Below are 25,574 nucleotides of genomic sequence, written 5' to 3'. Positions count from 1 at the left end.
AAAAAAAAGAATAATAAAAAGAAGGGCAGAAATAGAGAATGGTTAAATTAATTACATAGTATACTAAATGGTTAACACACTAGGAATATCCAGTACTAGGAGAAGGAAAAAGACATACGAAAGAAGAAAGAAGTATGTTCCTGTAACAACGACATCAACACCATCATCTTCCTCTTCCTCCTCTTCATCATCAATGTTGGAGGGTTTTACTATATATCCTTGGCTGTCTATCACCATTGAGAAAGGGTTTCACTATGTATCCCTGGCTGCCAGGATATAGGAACATGCCAGGGTATAGGCCAGGCTGACCTCACACTCAGATCTCTGTACAGGGATAGCGAGGTGGGGCAGAAATGACTAAAGCACATTGTTTAGATGTTTGAAGACACCACAATAAATACATTGTTATATGATTAATACATACTAATAACAAAGGCTGAAAAAGAAAAACCCAGTAAAATAATGTTACAGGCTAGGCACAGTGGCACACTCATTAATCACAGGAAGAAGAACCGGGCAGATCTCTGAGTGTGAAGCCAGCCTGGCCTATGTTCTAGGGCAGCCAAGGCTATGCAGTGAAACTCTCTCTTGATAACAATGTTGGTGGTGATAGAGGTGATGATGATGTTACAGGAACATAGTAATTAAATGAAGAAAGGTAATAAATAAGCTATGTATATCTGAGCCACACCACACTGGTGCCTGATAGTGAAGGCTATCAGCAAGGAAGAGCAGTCCCTCCTGGTCCCTGCCTGTCTTGAAGGCCTCTAAAAGTGAGGACGTGAATGCTCACATCACCATTTTCTCAAAGGGGTTGAGTTTTGTCCTGGACACATTCTTGCTGCCTTGGAGATCAGTGGCTTCATCAAAGAAACTACTAACTAGCTATGGATGCTGGGAAGAATAATGAGATCAAATGGCTCAAAGACTCAATGCCTATGTGTGCCCATTCTGGTTAGTAACTAATACCTACCTCCCTGTACTGGCTGGTTTTGTGTGTCAACTTGACACAGGCTGAAGTTAACACAGAGAAAGGAGCTACAGTTGAGAAGTGCCTCCATGAGATCCGGCTGTAAGGCATTTTCTCAATTAGTGATCAAGGAGAGAGGGCCCCTTGTGGGTGGTACCATCTCTGGGTGATAGTCTTGGGTTCTATAAGAAAGCAAGTTGAGCAAGCCAGGGGAAGCAAGCCAGTAAGAAACATCCCTCCATGGCCTCTGCATCAGCTCCTGCTTCCTGACCTGCTAGAGTTCCAGTCCTGGCTTCCTTTAGTGATGAACAGCTGTGTGGAAGTGTAAGCTCAATAAACCCTTTCCTCCCCAACTTTCCTCTTGGTCATGATGTTTGTGCAGGAATAGAAACCCTAAGACACTCCCTAATCATGCTTCTCAAATGTAAAGGAAACAATCTTTCCTTCCCTTTATTTTATTTTATTTTATTTTATTTTATTTTATTTTTGAGACAGGATCCAGCCCAGGTTAGACTACCACTTACTTGGTAATCTATACTGGCCTTAAAACTTAGCAATTCTCTTGCTATAACCTTCTGAGAACCTAGACTATAGCCACAAGTCACTGTATCTGGCTAGAAATGATAAAATTCGCCAGTTTCTGAGATATTTTGAGATTTGAAAAGTTACAATTAAATTAGTTCCTAGATTTCTCCATTATGTGTTTATAAGTTAAGTGTTTTCAATTCTGCTTATATTTCTTTATTGGAGACTGTGCTGCTCCAGCTGGTTTGGAACATGCCATGTAGAAAAGGCTGGTCTAGAACTCAGAAATCTACCTGCCTCTGCTTCAGAGTGCTGGGATTGAAGGCGTGTGCTACCACACCCAATTCAAAATTGGTATGATAAAACACTACTAAGATGTTTACATAGAAGTGACTGAAAAATTTACATAGCTTACCTGCCACAGGAGGAACAGCACCACAAAAGCGCACTGTTGCATATTCTCCATTAACTTCAACTCTTCGACCAATGACATCTAATGGCAAAATGTCACTCATTATAAGATAGCAGGAATCCAAAATAGGATATCTAGGAAGGAAAACATGAAAAACTGACAAGAACTTAATTATCAAAACTTGTAGTCTAGGATGGTCTCAAGCTCTTAAACTATGAATCACAAATCCTCCTTCCTCTGATGCTCCTTCCTCTGTGCTGGGATAGCAGCCACCACACCCAGCCAAAGTTCCCCACCCCAATTAGGGCTGAAGAAAACGGCTTAGTATCTAGGGTGCCTGTTATGCACACACAAGGACCTGGGTGTACATCCCCAGGAAAAGCTAAATATGACAGACGGTATACACCTACAATTCCAGAGTTGGGAAGAGGAAACAAGTGGATTCTTGTGGCTTACTGGCTAACCAGTTTGGAAACTGGTAAGTTCCATGTTTAGTGATCATCCCTGTCTCAAAAAAACAAGATGGAGAGTGATAGAGTAAGACAGACTAGACATCTGGCCCCATGGGTACACACATGAATGCACACACACGCACATACATGTGTGCACACATACTGAAGAACAATGGGCCTGGAGATCTGGCTGAGTTGGTATGTGCTTGCCTAGCATCCACAAAGCAGAGTGGCTCAAGCCTTTAATCCTGGCAGGCAGAAGCCAGCCTGAGATACACCGGACTATTGCCTCAGGAAAAGAGTAACAAAGAACGATGTACTGGCTGGTTTTGTGTGTCAACTTGACACAGACTGGGGTTATCACAGAGAAAGGAGCTTCAGTTGGGGAAGTGCCTCCATGAGATCCAACTATGGGGCATTTTCTCAATTAGTGATCAAGGAGAGAGGGCCCCTTGTGGGTGGTGCCATCCCTGAGGTAGTAGTCTTAGGTTCTATAAGAGAGCAGGTTGAGCAAGCCAGGGGAAGCAAGCCAGTAAGGAACATCCCTTTATGGCCTCTACATCAGCTCCTGCTTCCTGACCTGCTTGAGTTCCAGTCCTGACTTCCTTTGGTGATGAACAGCAGTGGGGAAGTGTAAGCTGAATAAACCCTTTCCTCCCCAACTTGCTTTTTGGTCATGATGTTTGTGCAGGAATAGAAACCCTGACTAAGACAAACGAATAACTCAAAATTTTAGGTAAGATGATATACTATGGTTAATATCCCTTTTTTGCTTTTTCTTTAAGACATGTAACCCAGCCCAGGCTGGCTTCAATCTCACTGTGTAGTTAAGGGATGGGCACTGAAGTCCACTTAAGTGCTAGGATTACAGACATCTGCCACTATGTCTGGCTTCTTCTGGAGGCCAGATCTTCTGTATAAGCAAAGTCTTGAATGCCTGATCCTCCTGCCCCAGCTTCCAAAATGATGGAGTTACAAACATGTGCCACATACTCAGCTTGGTTACATCTTCTTTCAAACTTTGGTCTTTTGGAAATAAGCACTGAGATAGTTAGACTTCCAAAAGCTATGTTTTAGATATACCAGAAGCAGTATAGGTAATCAATAGAATGAAAGAGGGGCAGAGAACAGAAGGATGAGGAGTTTATTAAGCTAAACACTAGAATCAACATTTGGGAGAATAATTAGATAAAAATGGTCAAACAGAAAATAAGGATCTTGTGTCAGGGCCCCCAAACCCAAAACCACCCAAGCAGTCACAAAAGTTCAGCAAAGCAAGATCTTTAATTGAATTAGGCCCCAAGAACTGACCAGTCAGGGACAACAGCACAGACTTGGAAGCTGACTGCATCCTTAAAATGTTCATCTTAGTAAGGATTTAAGCAGATGACAAAAACACATTGTACTTGGACTGCTATGATTGATCAGGACCACAGAACAGACTTCAGAGCTGAACTGTGACTCTGACCCAGAGTGTCACAGAGTTTTTAAACCCAAAATCCACAAATATCTGTGCCAAGATTATAGCAACATGTTTTCACCAATTAGGATTTAGGAATATGGGACTTCCTTAAGGTCTTTATAGTACACTTATCCTGTTGGTTAGGTAATTCAACTGTGGCCGGGCAACCTGCCTAGCATTAATGTCTCAAGTTGCCAACCAGAATGTCAGTTACCCATATATAAGTCTCTTTCTGCCAAGCAGGGTATCAGTTACCCAGGGAGGTCTTAGGAACTTAAACTTTATCCAAAATGGAAGTTTTATTCAACATGGTTTCAGTTTGGTTCCTTCTTAAACTTGGTTGGTTTGTTGGGTTTTGCCTTGGGTAGATCTCTAATGTACTGCAACTTCTAAGATAAGAAACCCTGTAGTACAATGGAATTTTCAGTAATGACAAGCCAAAGAAATCATCACAGAGCCCAAAACATGGGAGAACAGCTTAGACAATTTGAGGGGACTGAGCAGCTAGTAGGAACCAACTTGGGTTATTTATGTTTTAGGAAACAGATATATACACCAATCAAGGCAGACTCCTGATCATAATAAGACTGTGCTCTGAAGCAAAGTTCTAGTCCCAATGTAAGACGCCAGTAGAACTCCATTCCTAGAATTCCACAGACTGGAAAACAAGGAGATATCTTGCCAGAAACTCATGGTTTCTTGTTATTAGTCTGGGATTGTTGACCAAAAGGAATATGAATTTAATTTTATGACAGCTAATATCAAATGCACCTTTATAATGGTTGTTCCAATAGATAGTGGGAGACTTCAACACCCCAGTCTCAACAATGGACAAATCATGGAAAGAGAAACTAAACAGAGACACAGTCAAAGTAACTGAAGTTATGGAACAAATGGATCTAACAGATATTTATAGAACATTCCATCCTCAAGCAAAATAATATACCTTCTCAGCACCTCATAGTACCTTCTCTAAAACTGACCATATAATTGGTCACAAAATAGACATCCACAGATACAGGAATAATGAAATAATTCCATGCACCCTATCAGATCACCACAGTCTAAGGCTGGTCTTAAGTTCAAATAAAAACAACAGAAAACACATATACACATGGACGTTGAACAGTGCTCTACTCCGGCAGAGGAGGCTTACCCTTTTAGTCCCAGCACTTGGGAGGCAGAGGCTGAATTTCTGAGTTCAAGGGCAGCCTGCCTGGTCTACAGAGTGAGTTCCAGGACAGCCAGGGCTATACAGAGAAACCCTGTCTCAAAACAAAACAAAACAAAACAAAACAAAACAAAAAAAAAACAAAAAAACAAAACAAAACAAAAAAAAAGAACAATGCTCTACTCACTGATAGCTTGGTCAAGGAAGAAACAAGAAAGAAATTAAAGACTTTTTAGAATTTAATGAAAATGAGGACACATCATACTAAAACTTATGGAACACAATGAAAGCAGTGCTAAGAGGAAAACTCATAGCTCTAAGTGCTTCCAAAAAGAAAATGGAGAAAGCTTACACTAGCAGCTTGACAATACACCTGAAAGCTCTAGAACCAAAAGTAGCAAATATGACAGGAAATAATCAAACTCAGGGCTGGCTGAAATCAACCAAGTAGAAACAAAAAGAACTATACAGAGATTCAACAAAACCAGGAGCTAGTGCTTTGAGAAAATCAACAAGATAGATAAACCCTTAGCCAGACTAACCAGAGGGCACACAAGCACTACCCAAATTAATAAAATCAGAAATGAAAAGGGAGACATATCAACAGAAATTGTGGAAATTCAAAAAATCATCAGATCTTACTACAAAAGCCTATACTCAACCAAACTGAAAAATCTGGACGAAATGGAGAATTTTCTAGATACATACCAGGTGCCAACTTTAAAACAGGATCAGATAAACCATCTAAATAGTCCATAAGTCCTGAGGAAATAGAAGTTGTTAATAGTCTCCCAACCAAAAGCAGCCCAGGACCAGATAGGTTTAGTGAGGAATTCTATCAGATCTTCAAAGAAGAGCTAATACTGATATTCTTCAAACTATTCCACAAAATAGAAAATTCAAGGAACACTACCCAATTCATTCTATGAAGCCACAATTACGCTTATAACTAAACAAAACAAAGACCAAACAAAGAAAGAGAACTTCAGACCAGTTTCTCTTAGGAACATTGATGCAAAAATACTCAACAAAATTCTGGCCAACTGAATCCAAGAATACAACAAAATGATAATTCACCACAATCAAGTAGGCTTCATCCCTGGAATGCAGGGATAGTTCATTATATAGAAATCCATTAATGTAATCCACTACATAAACAAACTTAAAGAAAAAAACACATAGTCATTTCATTAGATACTGAAAAAGCTTTTGACAAAATTCAGCATTCCTTCATGATAAAAGTCTTGGAAAGAGCAAGAATTCAAGGCCCACACCTAAACATAGTGAAAGCATTATATTGCAAATCCGTAGCCAACATCAAACTAAATGGAGAGAAACTTGAAGCAATCCCACTAAAATCAGGGACCAGACAAGGCTGCCCACTCTCTCTCTACCTATTCAGTACAGTACTCGAAGTCCTAGTCAGAGCAATTAGACAACAAATGGAGGTCAAAGGAATACAAATTGGAAAGGAAGAAGTCAAGATATCACTATTTGCAGATGATACGATCTTATACTTAAACAACCGCAAAAATTCCACCAGAGAACTCCTAAAGCTGATAAATAACTTCAGCAAAGTTGTTCAATATAAAATTAACTCAAACAAATCAGTAGCCTTCCTCTGCTCAAAGGATAAACAAACTGAGAAAGAAATTAGGGAAATGGCACCCTTCACAATAGTTACAAATATTACATACCTTGGTGTGACTCTAATAAAGTAAGTGAAAGATCTGTATGACAAGAACTTCAAGCCTCTGAAGAAAGGAATCATAAGATCTCAGAAGATGGAAAGATACTCCATGCTCATGGATTGGCAGAATTAATATAGTTAAAATGGTCATCTTGCCAAAAGCAAGATTCAATGCAATCCCCATCAAATTTCAAATCAATTCTTCATAGAGCTAGAAAGAGTAATCTGAAAATTCATTTGGAATAACAAAAAATCCAGGATAGTGAAAACTATTCTCCACAACAAAAGATCTCCTGGGGAAATCACCATCCCTGATGCCTCAGGGCTCCCACGGACTAAGTCATTGGGTACCCATGGTTCCAGCCAAAAGGGTGGCAGACGGAAGCCTTGTCGGGCATCAGTGGGAAGAGAGCTCCTTGGTCTTATAAAGGCTCAATAGATGCCCCAGTGTGGGGAAATCGAGGGGGGGGGGTGGGAGTGGGTTGGGTGGAGGGGTAGGGGGTGGGAGGATGAGTTGGGAGTTTTTGAGGAGGGGGGAACCAGCAAAGGGTATAACATCTGAAATGTAAATGAAGGATATAGTCAATAAAAAATATAATAAGTTGACTTCAGCAAATTTCAAGGAAAAGCACCAGAAGACAGTTCTAACTAATAAGTTTATTGTTAAGACATTTACATCATATATGTGTGTGTGTGTGTGTGTGTGTGTGTGTGTGTGTATACAATAGCTGAAATGATCCATGAAGCTTGCTGAAAATCAGCAACTTAAAGGCTCAAGGAAATACTGCTCACAGGATAGAAATTCTAAATAGATTTGTGTCTTAGAGACTGAACCGCAATACCATACAGAAGACCATTCAGGAAAAGGAACTGCAAATCTGATAATCTTAGAAGTTCCATTGCATTTGAGAGCAGGTAATGGAGCAATTAAAAAGTTAGCAATCAACAGATCAAGGATGATACAGGGCTAGGTCATTTAGGTCTCTGCGGGCCACTTGAAAGACTTGTCTGCAGAGTAAAACAGCAAAAGAAACAGATTATCTTACTTTCTTAAAAAGATCCCTGTAGATTCTATGATGCTACCTGACAAGAAGAAAAAACTGTGACTAGTTGTTAGGGAAGAGTAATCTTATGAGAGATGCTGCTGTTTTTTTGTTTTGTTTTGTTTTGTTTTGTTTGTTTTTTTAACAGGTGAGTGTTGTTAAGAAAGGGCTGGGAAAAATCCCCCCCCAAAAAACCTGAAAACAAGCCAGGCGGTAGTGGCGCACGCCTGTAATCCCAGCACTCTGGGAGGCAGAGGCAGGCGGATTTCTGAGTTCGAGGCCAGCCTGGTCTACAGAGTGAGTTCCAGGACAGCCAGGGCTACAGAGAAACCCTGTCTCAACAAAACCAAAAAAAAAAAAAAAACAACGGAAAAAGAAAGGGCTGGAAGATCTGGACATATTTTGACCATCAGAGAATTAGCTGACAAGAATACAAAAATGCTGAGTCATAATGACTCCTAAGGATTGGCCTGAACAAGTGTCTCAGTAGACAATTGTGATAAATACAATAAACTAGTAAGTCACAAGGTACAGTCCTGACAGACCCACAGGCCTATATTCTCAGCTACTCTGGCGCTGAGGTAGGAGAATCAAACATTAAAGGTCAGCATAGACAAGACCCTACCAGGGCTGGGGTATAGTTCAATGGTAGAGCACTAACCTAGTATAAGGAAGGCCCCAGGTCAAAATAAATAAATAAATTAAATAAATAAAATTTAAAAAAGGAAAGAAAAAAGAAAAAGAAAGATAAGAGGAGGAAGAAGAGAAGGAAGAAGAGAAGAAAACTAATAATTCTCTTTACTATTTCCAGCACCAAGTTGCTTTCTGAGGTCTCCTTTAAGAAAAGCAAGTCAAAACCATACTGAGGAGACTGATGGTACTGGTAACCAAAGCTGGACTAGGTTTTGCCTTCAATATCAAAAGAAGCCAACTTCTAGAAATCTGATTCCTTTGCATTGTGACCCAATTATGAACAAATAAAAAGTCCTCTTCATGGAACAACATAGAACACCACATTCCTTCTCAGTGGTGCACTAAAAATGAATCTGGTTTATAAATGAGGTGGATGATGGTAGGGACTGACTTAGAAATCCTGCAGTATGTTATAAACAAGGAGGAAATGATCTCAAGGCCACTGTGGAAGAAGGTTCTCCACATCAGGGCAGACCTGGATCAGTAACTTAACCTTCTGAATATTTTTATGGACCCTAATAAAAACTATGATTTATAAAATTGTCTGCATTTGGGTGTGGTGACCCATGTCTTTAATCTCAGAACCCTAGAGGCAGAGGCAGGACGTTCTCTGTGAATTTCAAGCCCACTTGGTCTACACACTGAGCTTCGAAACATCCAGGACTACATAAAGATGTCTCAAAAACCAAAACAAACCAAACAGAAGTTCCAGGTAACATGCTGTGTTTACCTCAGCACCCATAACATGAGCACACAGAAAAATTAAAACTAGGGCTGGAAAGATGGCTCAGTGGTTAAGAGAACTCGCTGCTCGTCCAACGAACCCAGGTTCAAAATCCTGCATAAACATGGCAGCCCATGACTATTTGTAACTTCAGTCTCAGGAGATCCAATGCCCTGTTCTGGCCTCCTGGTGGATTGCATACATGTGGTGCACATACATACATTATATACAAAATACCCATACATATAAAATAAAAATTAATCTTAAAAAATGGAAAAATTAAAAGTAAGGATATAAACATCAATGGATAGTGGACCTGATTAACTTTCACACCAGACAAGAGAGCAGTCTTGTCATTAGCATTTATAAACCCTGTTGTCTCAACAAGCCTGTTTCTTTGGGCATGGCTAAATCACACCCTGATTTTGGATTCAACTACAACTCATAGAACAAGCCCCAAATGGTAGTAAATTCTTTGTAAAAATGTTATTCTGGCCGGGCGGTGGTGGCGCACACCTATAATCCCAGCACTCTGGGAGGCAGAGGCAGGCGGATTTCTGAGTTCGAGGCCAGCCTGGTCTACAGAGAGAATTCCAGGACAGCAAGGGCTACACAGAAAAGCCCTGTCTCAGAAAACAAAAACAAAACAAAACAAAAACAACAACAACGAAAAAAACCAAAATGTTATTCTGAAGGTATGATGACTCACAAATGTAATCTCAGCAGTGTTGAGGCTGGAGGATTGCCCCGGGTTCAAGGTCATCCTGAACTAAAATGTAAGCTCTGAGTCTGGCAATGAATTCTTGTTTTAAAAATTAGTTAATGTATTCACTGCTGGGCATGTTGGCTAGTGCACTGGAAGGCTAAAGCAAAGCAAAAGGGCTGATGCTACTTTGGGCCAGCCTCAGATATTTCTAAAACCATCTTGGATTACAGAATGAGACCCTCTCTCTCTTTCTGTCTCTCTCTCTCTCAAAAAAAAAAAAAAAAAAGAAAAGAAAAGAAAAAAAAAAAGAAATCCTGCCCTGAGAGAGCTGGTCTCCCAGGAATGCTGTTGACTCCTTAGTTCACAGATAAGACTAAGAACACTTTTACTCCAATAACTGGCCAAAGAGGGACCCCAGCCAAGAGATCACAGGGTCTCACAGCAACAATGGAACAACAGGGGGCAGGATCCTTCCTGTCTCCATTTGTGCCCAGGAATTAACCCAGTGACACAGCTCTGCAGACACAAATCTCACCCAGAGAGAGCTGGTCTCCCAGGAGTGTGGACCCACCTAAGAACACAGGCTCATAGGCTCACAAAAGGGAGAGGCTCCAGTCAAGGATAGCAAGACCAACTAACACCAGAAATAACCAGATGGTGAGAGGCAAGCACAAGAACTTAAGCAGCAGAAACTAGGGCTACTTGACATCATCAGAACCCAGTTCTTCCACCACAGCGAGGCCTGGATACTCCAACACACCAGAAAGGCAATATTCTCATTTAAAATTACATCTCATGATGATGATAGAGGATGTTAAGAAGGACACAAATAACTCAAAAGAAATACAGGAAAACATGGGTAAACAGGTAGAAGCCCTTAAAGAGGAAACACAAAAATCCTTTAAAGAATTACAGGAAAACACAACCAAACAGGTAAAGGAATTGAACAAAATCATCCAGGATCTAAAGATGGAAATAGAAACAATAAAGAAATCACAGATGGAAACAACCCTGGACATGGAAAACCTAGGAAAGAAATCAGGATTCACAGATGCAAGCATAATCAACAGAATACAGGAGCTAGAAGAATCTCAGGTGCAGAAGATACCATAGAAAACAATGATGCAACAGTCAAAGAAAATGCAAAATATAAAAAGCTCCTAACACAAACCATCCAGGAAATCCAGGACATAGTGAGAAGACCACAACTAAGAACAATAGGTATAGAAGAGAACAAAAACTCCCAACTAAAGGGGCTAGTAAACATCTTCAACAAAATTATAGAAGAAAACTTCCCTAACCTAAAAACAAAACAAAACAAAACAAAAACAAACAAACAAAAAAACAAACAAACAAACAAAAAAGCCAGGCGGTGGTGGCGCTTTTAGTATTCTTTCTTTGTTCTGTGCATTTGGTGTTTTGATTATTATGTGACAGGAGGATTGTTTTTCCTGGTCCAATCTGTTTGGTATTCTGTTGGCTTCTTGTATGTTTTTGGGCATCTCTCTTTTTTGGGGAGGATTTAGTTTTTTTCGAGACAGGGTTTCTCTGTATAGCCCCAGCTGTCCTGGAACTCACTCTTGTAGACCAGGTTGGCCTCGAAATCAGAAATTCGCCTGCCTCTGCCTCCCAGAGTGCTGGGATTACAGGCGTGCACCACCACCGCCTGGCTTTTTTTTTTTTTTTTTTTTATAGACCTTTTACAATTTAATGGAAATGAAGGCATAACATACCCAAACTTGTGTGACACAATGAAAGAAGTCCTAAGAGGAAAACTCATAGCTCTGAATGCCTCCGTAAAAAAAAAAAAAAAAAAAAAAAAAAAGCAAAAACAAAAACAAACAAACAAAAAAAAAACCCAAAAAAAACATTGAAGAGAACATACACTAGCAGCTTAATTAACAGCACATCTGAAAGCTCTAGAACAAAAAAAGTAAATACACGGAAGAGGAGTAGATGGCAGGAATAATCAAAGTCAGAGCTGAAATCAACCAAGTAGAAACAAAAATAACTATCCAAAGATACGATATCCAAAGAATCAATAAAACTAGGAGCTGGTTCTTTGAGAAAATCAACAAGATAGATAAACCCTTAACTAGATTAACCAGAAGGCACAGAGACAGTATCCAAATTAATAAAATCAGAAATGGAAAGGGAAACATAACAACAGAAACTGAAGAAATTAAAAAAAAACAAAACAAAACATCAGACCCTACTACAAAAGTCTATACTCAACTAAACTGAAAAATCTGGATGAAATGAACAATTTTCTAATCAGATACCAGGTACCAAAGTTAAATCAGGATCAGATAAGCCATCTAAACAGTCCAACAACCCCTAAAGAAATAGAAGCAGTCATTAAAAGGCTCCGAACTAAAAGAAGCCCAAGACCAGATTGGTTTAGTACAGAATTCTATCAGACCTTCAACAAAGGCCTAATACCAATACTCTTCAAACTATTCCACAAAACAGAAACAAAAGGAACACTAACCAATTTGATCTATGAAGCTACAATTATGCTCATACATAAACCACACAAAGACCCAACAAAGAGAACTCTTCAGAACAATTTCACTTATGAAGAATATTAATGCAAAGATACTCAATAAAATTCTCGAAGACTGAATACAAGAACACATCAAAACAATCACCTATCATGATCAAGTAGGCTTCATCCCAGGGATGCAGGGATGGTTCATCATAGGAAATTCATCAACAGCCAGGCGGTGGTGGCGCACGCCTGTAATCCCAGCACTCTGGGAGGCAGAGGCAGGCGGATTTCTGAGTTTGAGGCCAGCCTGGTCTACAGAGTGAGTTCCAGGACAGCCAGGGCTATACAGAGAAACCCTGTCTCAAAAAAAAAAAAAAAAAAAAAAAAAAAAAAAAAAAATCCAGGAATTCATCAACGTAATCCGCTATATAAACAAACTTGAAGAAAAAAAATCACATGACCATTTCTTTAGATGCAGAAAAAGTATTGGACAAAATTCAGCATCCCTTCATGTTAAAAGTCTTGAAAAAATTAAGAATTCAAGGCTCATACCTAAGCATAGTAAAAGCAATATGCAGCAAACCAGTAGCCAAAATCAATCTAAATGGAGGGGAACTTAAAGTAAACTGACTAAAATCAGGGACTAGACAAGGCTGCCCACTCTCTCCTTACCTATTCAATATAGTACTTGAAGTCCTAGCCAGAGAACTTAGACAACAAAAAGAGCTCAAAGGCATACAAATTGGAAAGGAAGAAGCCAAAATATCACTATTTGCAGATGATAGCGTAGTATACTTAAATGAGCCCACAAATTCCATAGAACTCCTAAAGCTGACAAACAACTACAGCAAAACGGCTGGATATAAAATTACCTCAAACAAATCCGTGGCCTTCCTCTACTCAAAGGCTAAACAGGCTATGAAAAAAATTAGGGATATGACACCCTACACAATAGTCACAAATAATATAAAACACCTTGGTATGACTCTAACCAAGCAAATGAAAGATCTGTATGACAAGAACTTCAAGTATCTGAAAAAAAGAGATCAAAGAAGATCTTAGAAGATGGAAAGATCTCCCATGCTCATGAATTGGCAGGATTAATATAGTAAAAGTGGCCATATTCAATGCAATTCCCATCAAAATTCCAACTCAATTTTTCATAGAATTAGAAGAGCAATTTCCAAATTCATTTGGTATAAGCAAAAACCTAGGTAGTGAAAACGATTCTCAATAATCAAAGAATTACTGGGGGAATCACCATCCCTGAACTCAAGCTGTACTGCAAAGGAATAGTGATAAAAACTGTATGGTATTGGTACTGAGACAGGCAGGTAGATCAATGGAATAGAATTGAAGACCCAAAAATGAACCCACATACCTATGATCACTTGATCTTTGACAAAGAAGCTAAAACCATCCAGTGGAAAAAAGACAGCATTTTTAACAAATGGTGCTGGTTAAACTAGAGGTCAGTATATATTAGAATGGAAATCAATTCCTTCTTATCTCTTTGTACAAAGCTCAAGTCCAAGTGGATCAGGAACCTCCCCATAAAACCAGATATACTGAATCTAATAGAAGAGAAAGTGAGAAAGAGCCTGAAAAAAAATGGGCACAGGGGAAATTTTCCTGAACAGAACACCAATGACTCATGCTCTAAGATCAACAATCGACAAAAGTGACCTCATAAATTTGAAAAGCTCTGCAAGGCAAAGGACACTGTTATCAGGACAAAATGGCAACCCACATATTAGGAAAAGATCTTTACCAATCCTACATTCAATAGAAGGCTAATATCCAATATATACAAAGAACTCATGTTAGACTCAAGAGAACCAAGTAACCTTATTAAAAATCGGAGTACAGAGCTAAAGAATCTCAACTGAGGAATCTTGAATGGGTGAGAAACACCTAAAGAAATGCTCAACATTCTTAGTCATCAGGGAAATATAAACGATCCTGAGATTTCACCTCACACGAGTCAGAATAGCTAAGATAAAAAATCCAGGTGACAGCAAGTGATGGCGAGAATCTGGAGAAGGAGAAAAAACACTTTTCCATTGTTTGTGGGATTGCAAGCCGTTTCAACACTCTGGAAATCAGTCTGGTGGATTCTCAGAAAATTGGATAGTATTACCTGAGGACCCAATTATACCACTCCTGGTTATATACCCAAAAGATATTCCAACATATAACAAGGACACATGCTTCATTATGTTCGTAGCAGCATTATTTATAATAGCCAGAAGCTGGAAAGAACCCAGATATCCTTCTACAGAGAAATGGATATAGAAATGTGGTACATTTATACAATGGAATACTACTCAGCTATTAAAAACAATGACATCATGAAAATCTTATGCAAATGGGATGGAATTAGAAAATATCATCCTGAGTGAGGTAACCCAGTCACAAAAAAATAAACATGGTATGCACTCAGTGATAGGTGGACATTATTAGCCCAAAAGCTTGGAATACCCAAGATATAATTCATAGACCACATGAAGTTCAAGAAGGAAGGCCAAAGTGTGCACGCTTCAGCCCTTCTTAGAAGGGGTAGCATAATACTCAAGGGAGGAAATACAAAGACAAAGTGTGGAGCATAGACTGAAGGAAAGGCCATACAGAGATTGCTCCACGTTGGAATCCAACCCATATACAGACACCAAATCTAGACACTAAGATGGATGCCAAGAAGTGTGCTGACTAGAGCCTGATATAGCTGTTTATTGAGAGGCTCTTCCAGACCCTGACAAATACAGAGGCGGATGCTTGCAGCCAACCACTGGACTGCACATGAAATCCCTAATAGAAGAGTTAGAGAAAAGACTGAAGGAGCTGAAGGGGTTTGCTTCAGGAAAGAAGCAATAGGAAGAATAATATCAACCAACCAGACCCCTCTGAACTCCCAGGGACTAAACCAATAACCAAAGGGTACAGTACCCATTAAGGGACCCATGGCTCCAGCCCCATATGCAGCAATGGATGGCTGTTAGACATCAGTGGGAGGTGAGGCCACTGGTCCTGTAAAGGCTAGATGCCCCAGTGTAGGGGAATGCCATGAGTGAATGGGTGGGGGGAACACCCTCATAGAAGCAAGGGGAGGGAAGATGAAATAGGGGGTTTCCGAAGGGGAAACCGGGAAAGGGGATAACATTTGAAATGTAAATAAAATGTCCAATGCGAAAAGGAAAAAAAATTCTGAATATTCCCCTCTGCCCTCCCACCACCCTCCACGAACGCTGTCCACCAGGAACGTCAAAAGGAAGGGAGGGCTTTCCTCTACATTGAAATCCTGACAGCATCACTTCAGACCCACGCCCAGATGCTTGGGGGTGGGGGGTGGGGCGGGAAGGCGCTTGGCGCAGGCGCACTAGCCTTCGCTGGGTCAGTCCACAACGGGGCTTAGCCGACCCGAGAGAAGTCTCGGAGCAGAAGGCACACTGAGGCAACCCGGCCCATTGGGCATTTCGCCAGCTCAGCTCCACCACCTCATGAAGCTCACCTTCCCTCAGCCGGTCCGTCAGCACTTAGAGGCCCTCACGCACCCTCATCGACAAAGCTTTCGGCTCCAGGCGGAAGTATCTGTAGATCGGAAGTCCCACCTCCGCAGAGGAAGTGATGAAAACCAGTTCAGCCCACCAGACGCCAACTCTGTTGTGGTGAAGTGCTGGTAAGGTGGACACCGAAATTGCAACCCCGAAGGACTATGGGACCAGCCGAATTTACGTACTGTAGTTGATCCAGGACAGCCTAGCCGAGAACTGAAAGTTGATAGCTGGGCGTGGTGGCTCTTGACAATCCGCTCTGGGAAGATTGAGGCAGGAGTGAGACCGGCTGGGAGGAGCTGAGGCAGGTTCAGCCTTGGCTGCTTAACATGACCCTATCTAAAAAACCAAACTGTTTCCTGCTTATGGGTACTCTATGGCCGTAGGGAGGGGAGTTCATAGTTACGGAGAAAGGTGTAGTGTTGATTCCTCCAGAACGAGAAAGAAAAAGTTAACCAGCTAAGGCATGAGGGAGAATCAGAGTAAATGCAATGTTTTCTTTTTCTTTCTTTCTTTCTTTCTTTCTTTCTTTCTTTCTTTCTTTCTTTCTTTCTTTCTTTCTTTCTTTCTTTCTTATTATTTTCTTCTTTCTATTATATTTCTTTCTTATTACTTTTTCAAGACAGGGTTTCTCTGTGTAGCCCTAGCTGTCCTGGAACTCACTCTGTAGACAAGGCTGGCCTCGAACTCAGAAGCCTGCCTCTGCCTCCTAAGTGCTGGGATTAAAGTGTGCAAGACCACTGCTCAGTGCAATGTTTTAAATTAAAGTCACCACTGTAAACAAGAAGTTCCTATGAATCGGGTTTTTTTTTTTTTGGTGGTGTTTGAATTTATTTTTAGATTTTAAAAACCAGTTAACTATTTCATTGAAAACAAATTCAAGATGCTACGTACATAAGTATATAGCAATATGACCTCTTACAGGGTCAGTATGCCAGAAGCTGAGCAGAAACTTAGTGGAAGAGCTCTGGCTTTGCTGGATCCAAGTCAGTTGGACCACACATCACCACGAAAACAATAAAAGAGTGCTATAATTCAACCAAAGAGACAATGCACAACTCTGCTGGGAGACATAATTAATGACAGATCTGTTTTATTGTTCAGCAGTATGAGAGAACCCTGTAGTGAATCTGCTGTCATTGATTAATGAAAGATAAGTTTCCAGAACCTTTCCTGTTTGAAATCCTATCATAGGAGTAGACCATCGCACTCTTACCTGAAGGACTAGGGTCATTTGCCAAGTCTTCAAGAGAAATAAAGAACTTCAGATGAGAGCTTTCTCGAGGACATTTCACGAAGGTGGTGCTGCTGGTTGAGACAAAGTCTCATGTATCCTAGGCTGGCCTCAAAACTTGCCGAAATCAAGATTGGTCTTCAACGCCTTAATATCTTGCTTCCATCTACCAAGTGCTAAAATCACAGGCTTGGACCACCATGCCAGGATCTCCTCATTTATTTTAACTTCATGCTTTTCAAGGAATTGTTGATACAAAAACATGCTAGAAAAGAAATAGGTTATTCTGAACGAAATTCCAGTGACCTTGACCCAGAAACATTTATTGAGTTTATCCTGAATGACTGTTACTGTGGAAGAGATTATTTGAATTTTTATAGTTTACACAAGAACATGTTGAAAATAAGTTGGTGGGAAAGTGTAGCAGATTACAGCAAAATGGGTCAGTCACTTGAGGCTTCAGATATTAAATCAAATTGGCATCAAACTCTTGACAATCTCTCAGCCTCCACCTCTCATGTGATAGGATTACAGTCATGAATCACCACACCCAGCCAAAATTGAATCCTTAGTTACTGTTTCTGAAAGTCTTAAAATTCTGCATATGCCGGGTGGTGGTGGCGCAAGCCTTTAGTCCCAGCATTTGGGAGGCAGAGGCAGGCAGATTTCTGAGTTCGAGGCCAGCCTGGTCTACAGAGTGAGTTCCAGGACAGCCAGGGATATATGCAGAGAAACCCTGTCTCAAAACAAAATAAATAAATAAATAAATAAATAAATAAAATTGTGCACATATAAGTATATTGTTCTTCTCAAGTGGAGGTGAACAAACATGGCTGTTTGACACCACAAAGACCTATTATTGAAGAAATAAACTAAAATTAGAGGGCTATTAGCCATGTAAAGACTTGGGTAGCACTGAAAATCTTGCATAAATCTCCATCTTTTCTCGTTTTGAGTTTTCTGTATTAGGATGTAGCAAAGACAGCTACAAGAGCTCAAATACCCACTTTAAGGTATTCTTGTATAGTAAGTTTTATTTCCCAGGAAATCTGATCTCAGAAGGGACTTCTTTATATTTGGTTTTGTTCTGTTTTTATTTATTGATATTTCAAAAGGGTGGCTGGTCTTATTCACCCTATACCTGTTGAAGATTTTTCCTTTATTTTCCCCAATATCTGTGAAATGAGTCTTCCCTTGTCGAGTCTTTCTTGTCTCAGTTTTGCAAGAATAGAAAAGATGAGTGAGTGGAGGTTTTCCATATCTCATGTTCAAGATCATTGTTCTTTCAAAAGAAGGACACAGAAGCCTGGAGTGGTTCCAAAAGCCAAGTCCCAATAAATGAAGAAGGTGCTGTATGCCTTTAGAAAAATGTAATATCCCAAACTTAGTGTAATTGAAATTGCATGGGATTTGTCTTGAAGGAAAGTTAGAAGTTCCCACGACTTGCCTGGTGGCATACCCTTTTAACCCCGGCACTCAGGAAGGGAGGCAGAAGTAGGCAGATCTCAGTGAATTAGAGGACACCATGGTTCACATAGCAAGTTCCAGGCCATCCAGGCAACAGATCCTGTCTCCGAAAAGAAGAGAGGAGCAGGAGGGGGAGAGGGAAGGAAGGGAAGGGAGGGGAGGGGAAAGGAAAAGGTATTTTATTCATTAACCAGCTTTACCCTGGGTTGGGATTTTTTTTTTTTTTAATGCTATGAGATTTTTTAAAAAGCATTCTGTCAATATCTGTGGGGATCTTTGCTTTTCTTGGCTAACAGTTATCTCTATTTTCCTGTCTACAGCCATAATAACCTGAACATGCCTGATCTTGTCTATTTTCTTACGGTATTAGTAGGAAGAAAAGGAACATTCTGGATCCTCTTGGGGAAGCCCTGTGCTAGCCTTGATTTCCACTCAGTTTTTCTACAGTCTGCTGTCCGTATGAAAAGTACACATGCCAGGTGGTGGCGGCGCATGCTTTTAATCCCAGCACTTGGGAGGCAGAGGCAAGAGAATTTCTGAGTTCCAGGCCAGCCTGGTCTACAGAGTGAGTTCCAGGCCAGCCAGGGCTACACAGAGATACCCTGTCTCAAAAAGCCAAAAAAAAAAAATAAATAAAAAAATAAAAAAAAAAAAAAAAAAAAGAAAGAAAAAAAAGTACACACGTGTCTTTTTGTTGTATTTGTTTTTGTATTGGTTATTTATTTACATTTCAAATGTTATCCCCTTTCCAAGTGTCCCCTCAGCAAACTCCATATCCCATCCCCCCTCCCCCTGCTTCTATGAGGGTGCTCCCCCACCCATCCACCTACCTCAGTGCCCTAGCATTCTCCTACACTGGGGCATCAAGACTTCACAGGACCAAGGGCCTCCCTTCCCACTGATGCCAGGTAAGGCCATCCTTCATGACATATGCAGCTGGAACCATGGGTCCCTTCATGTGTACTCTTTGGTTGGTGGTTTAGTCCCTGGAGCTATGGGGGATTTGGTTGGTTGATGTCATTGTTCTTCTGGGGTTGCAAACCTGTCCAGCTCCTTCAGTCCTTCCCCTAGCTCCTCTGTATTGGTCAGCCTCTGGCAGAGCCTCTCAGGAGACAGCTTTATAAGGCTCCTGTCAGCAAGTATTTCTTGGCACCTGCAATACTGTCTGGGTTTGGTGTCTGTATATGGGATGGATCCCCAGGTGTGGCAGTCTCTGGATGGCCTTTCCTTCAGTCTCTGCTCCTCTATTTGCCCCTGTATTTCCTTTAGACAGGAGCAATTCTGAGTTAAAATTGTGGAGATGGGTGGGTAGCCCCATTGCTCACACCAGGGCCATGCCTAACCTCTGGATATGGTCTCCACAGGTTCTCTCTCCCTTTTGTTGGGTATTTCAGCTAATATCATACCGGTTGGGTCCTGGGAACCCCTTGCTTCCTGGCGTCTGGGACTTTTTGGTGGCTACCCTCAGTTCCCCATCCTGCATTGCTACATAACTCTGGTTAAGTTCCTTCCCTCCACCCATACCTGTTCCCGCTCCCCCTTTCCCCTTCCCTCTCCTCTATTCCTCCCAAGTCCCTCCCACCCTCCACCTCCTGTGGTTATTTTGTTCCCCCTTCTGAGTAGGACTGAAGCATCCATATTTTGGCCTTCCTTCTTCTTGAGCTTCATATGGTCTGTGAGTTGTATCATGAGTTTCCTGAGCTTTTTGCCTAATATCCACCTATCAGTGAGTACATACCATGTGTGTTCTTCGGGATTGGGTTACAAATGCTGAGTCCTGCTCACATATCCAGTCTTTCTATGTCTTTTTATTGGGGAATTGACTCCATTGACATTAAGAGATATTAAGGACCAGTGATTGTTGCTTTCTGTTATTTTTGTTGTTAGAGGCAGAATTATGTTTGTGTGGCTATCTTCTTTTTTTGTTTATTTGTTGAAAGATTAATTTCTTGCCTTTTTAGTGTGTAGTTTCCCTCCTTGTGTTGGCGTTTTCAATCTATTATCCTTTGTATGGCTAGATTTGTAGTGTTTAAATTTGGTTTTGTTATGGAACATCTTGGATTCTACATCTATGTTTATTGAGTTTTGTTGGGTATAGTAGCCTGGATTAGCATTTGTGTTCGCTTAGGATATGTATGACATCTGCCCAAGATCTTCTAGTTTTCAGTCTCTGGTGAGAAGTCTGCTATGATTCTGATAGGTCTGCCTTCTGCTTTTAATATTCTTTGTTTTGTGCATTTGGTGTTTTGGTTATTATGTGACAGGAATAATTGCTTTTCTGGTTCAATCTATTTGGGGTTCTGTAGGCTTCCTGTATGTGTACGGGCATTTCTTTCTTTAGGTTAGGGAAGTTTTCTTCTATAATTTTGTTGAAGATATTTACTGGCCCTTTAAGTTGGGAATCTTCTATCTCTTCTATACCTATTATCCTTAGATTTGGTCTTCTCATTGTGTCCTGGACTTCCTAGATGTTTTGGGTTAGGAGCTTTGTGTAGTTTGCAATTTCTTTGACTGTTGTGTCAATGTTTTCCATGGTATCTTCTACATCTGAGATTCTCTCTTCTATCTCTTGTATTTTTTTGGTGATGCTTGTGTCTATGATTTCCGATCTCTTTCCTAGGTTTTCTATCTCCAGGGCTGCCTCGCTTTGTGATTTCTTTATTGTTTCTAGTTCCATTTTTAGATCCTTGATGGTTTTGTTCAATTTCTTCACCTGTTTGGTTGTGTTTTCCTGTATTTCTTTAAGAGATGTGGCCGGGCGGTGGTGGCGCACGCCTGTAATCCCAGCACTCTGGGAGGCAGAGGCAGGCAGATTTCTGAGTTCGAGGCCAGCCTGGTCTACAAAGTGAGTTCCAGGACAGCCAGGGCTATACAGAGAAACTCTGTTTTGAAAAAAACCAAATAAAAAAAAGAGATTTTTGTGTTTCCTCTTTAAGGGTGTCTACCTGTTTACCTGTGTTCTCATGTATTTCTTTAAGTGAGTTATTTATGTTTCTCTTCAAGTCCTCTATTATCATCATGAGATGTGATTTGAAATCAGAATCTTGCTTTTCATGTGTTGGGCTATCCAGGGCTTAATGTGGTGAGAGAAATGGATCACCTAGGAGCCTTGGTTTCTGTTGCTTATGTTCTTGTGCTTGTCTCATGCCATCTAGTTATCTCTGATGTTAGTTGGACTTTTCCCTCCCGTGAGCCTGTGATCTTAGGTGTGTCAGTACTCCTGGGAGACCAGCTTTCTCTGGTTGGGATTGGGGTGCGGAGAACAGGGTCAGTACTGGGGCACAGATGGAAACTGAAAGGATTCTGTCCCTGGCTCCTCCATGGTTCCTGTTTTGTATTTGTTTTATAATCTCTTTTGAATTACCTTTTACACTAGGTACAAGACAGATTCAAAAGAAGGACAAAAAGGAAAAAATAAAACATCTAGATCTATCTCATCTCCTTACCTGGAAGCTTAGCTGTTTATGCTGCGAATTTATAATTTTGAGAGCAGTATCTGCTTCCTTTTTCTAAAAAACAAAATTAAGACAGTTTTACCAGAATACAGCTCAGTTGGAAGGATGTTTGCCTGGCATACATAGGGCCTTGCATTTGATTCCCAGGACTGTATAAGACAATATAGTGGTCTGCACCTTTATTTCCCAGCACCTTGGAGGTGGAGGCACTAGAACAAGGAGTTCAGGTCATCCTTGAGTCTATATTTAGTTTAAGGCCAACCTGAACTGTCTTTTAAAAACATAAGGAAGGGAGGGAGGGAGGGAGGAAGGGAGGAAGGGAGAAAGGGAGGGAGGGAGGAAGGAAGGAAAAGAGAGAAGAGCAAAAATAGGGGGGAACATCACACTCAAAAGATGGAAGAGGCAAAGGCAAAGAAAAGTGAGTGTAGAGGATTAACAAAAATTAGATCCAACCTGTAAGTTTCCTATCCTTCAACATCTCATCTTTAGTATAGTTTCCAGCAATGCGTTTGCAGAACATGACAGTTCACAGCCATCTGTATTTCCAGTTCCTGAAGGTTGGACACCGTCATTTGGCCTCTACCATCTCTCTCACTCTCCCCCTACTCTGGGGCTCCTCCAATGACGGTGAAGCTGCTAAAACTGTTCATATAAAACACAGCTCTCACTCCAAAGAGAATGTAATAATTTATTATAAGTATTAATGGCCATAATCTGAGAACATGGATTCAGCTTACCTTGACTCACGTTGGTGAGACATTACATCAATATTTATAGTTACAGAACAAATGAATATCATAAATTAATACACTTACCAAATATTTGAGTGGGGACGTTAGACAGGTAGGTCATGACAGAAGAGAGGGGTCTCATTGATTTCAAATGTTATGTTTTTTTTTGTCTATTTTGAGACAAGGTATCTCTACTTAGTTCTGGACGTCCTGGAACTCACCGTATACTAGACTGGCCATCAACTCAGACACCCTCCTGGCTCTGCCTTCAGCATGCTGGGATTAAACACATGTGCCAACATGCCCAGCTCATTTTTAAAATTATATTTACCCCTTGCCCTCTTCCACTGCCCACCCTTTCCAGGTCTCCCTCTTTAAAAAAAATTAAAAACACTTATGTTGTGTGCATGAGCCTTTTGCTGAATGTTGCTTGTGTGCCACTTGTTTGCCTGGTGCTCTCCGGCTGTAACACAGCTGAGTCTGGAATCTCTAGAACTAGTTACGGATGGTCATGAACTGTGATGCAGGTGCTGGGAATCAAACCTGGGTCCTTTGCAAGAGCAGTAACTGCTCAACTGCAGAGCCACCTTTACCCTCACATGCTATCTTTAGCTTAGGGTTTGGTAGAAGCTAATGATCTAAGTTTAACAATGTAGTCCAAGGTTTTACCTAATAGTATCCAAAATGTTAAGTCAGAGATAGCAAATGGATATCAAAAGGGATGAGAAGACCATAAATGGTATAGGTTTGGAATCTTAGTATCTCACAAGATTGATGCTGGAAGCTAAAGAGTTCAAGGGCAGCCTGGAAAATTCAGTGAAACATCTCAAAATGTAAAAAGAAGGCTGTGGAGTCACTTCAGTGGCACATTGCTCAATCAGGTTCAGATTGAACCTTAACCTCATGAGGCTATTAGGTTTAATCAGCCCTTAGTACTACAACAAAGGGCAGGAAAGTAAAGATACCCCGACATAATGTGAGTTTCAGTCAGTAAGTCAGTCAGTGTGCTTCAGTATCAGTGTGGCTTCCACAGAGCATGTTGGTTCACGGATTCCAGGCCTTCATGTAACTCGTTTATATTCCATCAACTTCCTGTTTCTTCTCTGTCATCTAACTACCACCATCTGCCAGAGCTAGGAATGAAATCCAGGGCCCTGTGAATGGTGGGCAAGGGCTCAGCCACTGCGCAGAACATGCAGTTTTAAAATTTGTATTCTTCTGGTTCTGCTAGCAATGGTGTACGACTTTAACTCTCTCTCTCTCTGTCTCTCTCTCTCTCTGTATATGTGTGTGTGTGTGAATGTGTTTGGGAGTTGTTTCAATATGTGGGAATTGGGGATCTTAGGTTCTCAGGATTAGCAACAAGCACCCTTATCTGCAATGCCATCTCACTCATGGCATTAAACTCATACCTTAAATCTTCCTTTGTCTCCTTCTTGCTTTAATATTTCCCCACCTCTCTGGCTTCCCCCTTTTCTCCATCCTTCCAAAGTCATTTGCTCATCTATCACCAGTTATTCAGTTTTCATGGCCCTATATTTTTCAATGTCTGACTCATAGGGATAAGTCTGTTTTAAGTAATGTTTAAAACAGGCAGTAATGTTTAAAAGATAAAATATTTACAGTAAATCTATTTTGAGTCCCATCATACACTCATTTAGTCAATATTTAGTGAGTGCTAGTTTAGCACCAGGCTGTATTTAGGCGATGGAGAACTAGCAATGAAAAAGAAATCCAGTCCTGGAGAAATTTGTGTTTTGTATGTATGGTGGGGGAAAAGCCACAGAAATTCCAGCTGGGGAAAAGGGTTGGGATGCCAATTAGTAAGTAAAATGCTTGAGGACAAGAGTTCATATACCTAGTACTCGCTGAAAAGCTAGGTGCTGTCCATATCTGTAACTCTAGAACTGGGGAAGTAGAGCCTGGGGGATCCGCAGAGCTTCATAGCCAGTGAGTCTAGCAAATCAGTGTGATCCCAATCTCTCACTTCAGATGGTCTAAGGAGATCTGGAGAAATAGACTGGCAATTAAGAGCACTTGGTACTCTTGCAGAAGACCCAGGTTCAACTCCCATCACCCTCACATGGAAGCTCACCAGCAGCAGCGACTCCAGTTTAAGGTGGTTGATCTGACACACTCTTCTGAACTCTGAGATACAAAACATGTTTGTCTGCACATCATACTTGTGGGCAAAACACCCACACATAAAACCAAATATATATGAAAAAAATGCCAGGTGCAAGAGTTGGGGCTGTAACTCAGAGGAATAGTGCTAGCTTTACATATGTGAGTCTTTAGGTTTAATCCTGTCAAAAATGATAATGGTGGTGGTGATGAGGAGGAGGAGGAAGAGGAAGAGGAAGAAGAGGAGGAGGTGGTGGTGGTGTGGCGAACAGTAGAGGAAAGATACTATTGATCTTTGGCATGACAGGCATATACATGCATACTCACACACAAATGTCTCCATACAAATAGGTACACACACACACACACACACAAATAAATAAATAAATAAATAAATAAATAAATAAATAAGGCTGAGTATGGCGTTGGCAGAATGTTTAATACATACAAAATTGTGGGTTAGATCCCCAGCACTATATAAAACAGGTGTGCTCGTATACACCTGTAATCCTATTACTCAGGAGATAGAGGCAGGAAAATCATTTCACCTTCAAGAGGTTCATTCCTCTCAAGGCTGGATCAACCAGGCCACACCCTACAGAAAAAGAAAAGTCCAAGACCAGGCCACAAAATCCCACAAATTCCAGACCACCATGGAAAGCACAACCCCTAC

General features: G+C 40.8%; 1 protein-coding gene across 3 annotated transcripts in view; it reads right to left on the bottom strand.

Annotated features, from left to right (window-relative positions):
• Tbce (tubulin folding cofactor E) overlaps positions 1-16,115 on the bottom strand; it is a 48,264-nt gene extending 32,149 nt beyond the window's left edge. Inside the window, exons 1-2 of one of the 3 annotated variants that reach the window (XR_007973177.1) lie at positions 15,848-16,115; positions 1,911-2,041 (exon numbers count right to left, since the gene is read on the bottom strand). Coding sequence is in view for 1 of the 3 variants with exons in the window: in XM_052156200.1 (XP_052012160.1) it covers positions 1,911-2,010 (100 nt within the window). In the remaining 2 variants the exon portion in view is untranslated. The remainder of the gene's footprint in view (positions 1-1,910; positions 2,042-15,847) is intronic. The other 2 variants (XR_007973176.1, XM_052156200.1) reach the window with 2 other exon arrangements.
• Between the last annotated feature and the right edge of the window lie 9,459 nt (positions 16,116-25,574).

The sequence above is a fragment of the Apodemus sylvaticus genome, chromosome 14, assembly GCF_947179515.1.
Source record: "Apodemus sylvaticus chromosome 14, mApoSyl1.1, whole genome shotgun sequence".
Lineage (NCBI taxonomy): Eukaryota > Metazoa > Chordata > Mammalia > Rodentia > Muridae > Apodemus > Apodemus sylvaticus.
Note: the sequence above shows the minus strand (reverse complement) of the source record. Positions and strands in the feature narration are given on the sequence as shown.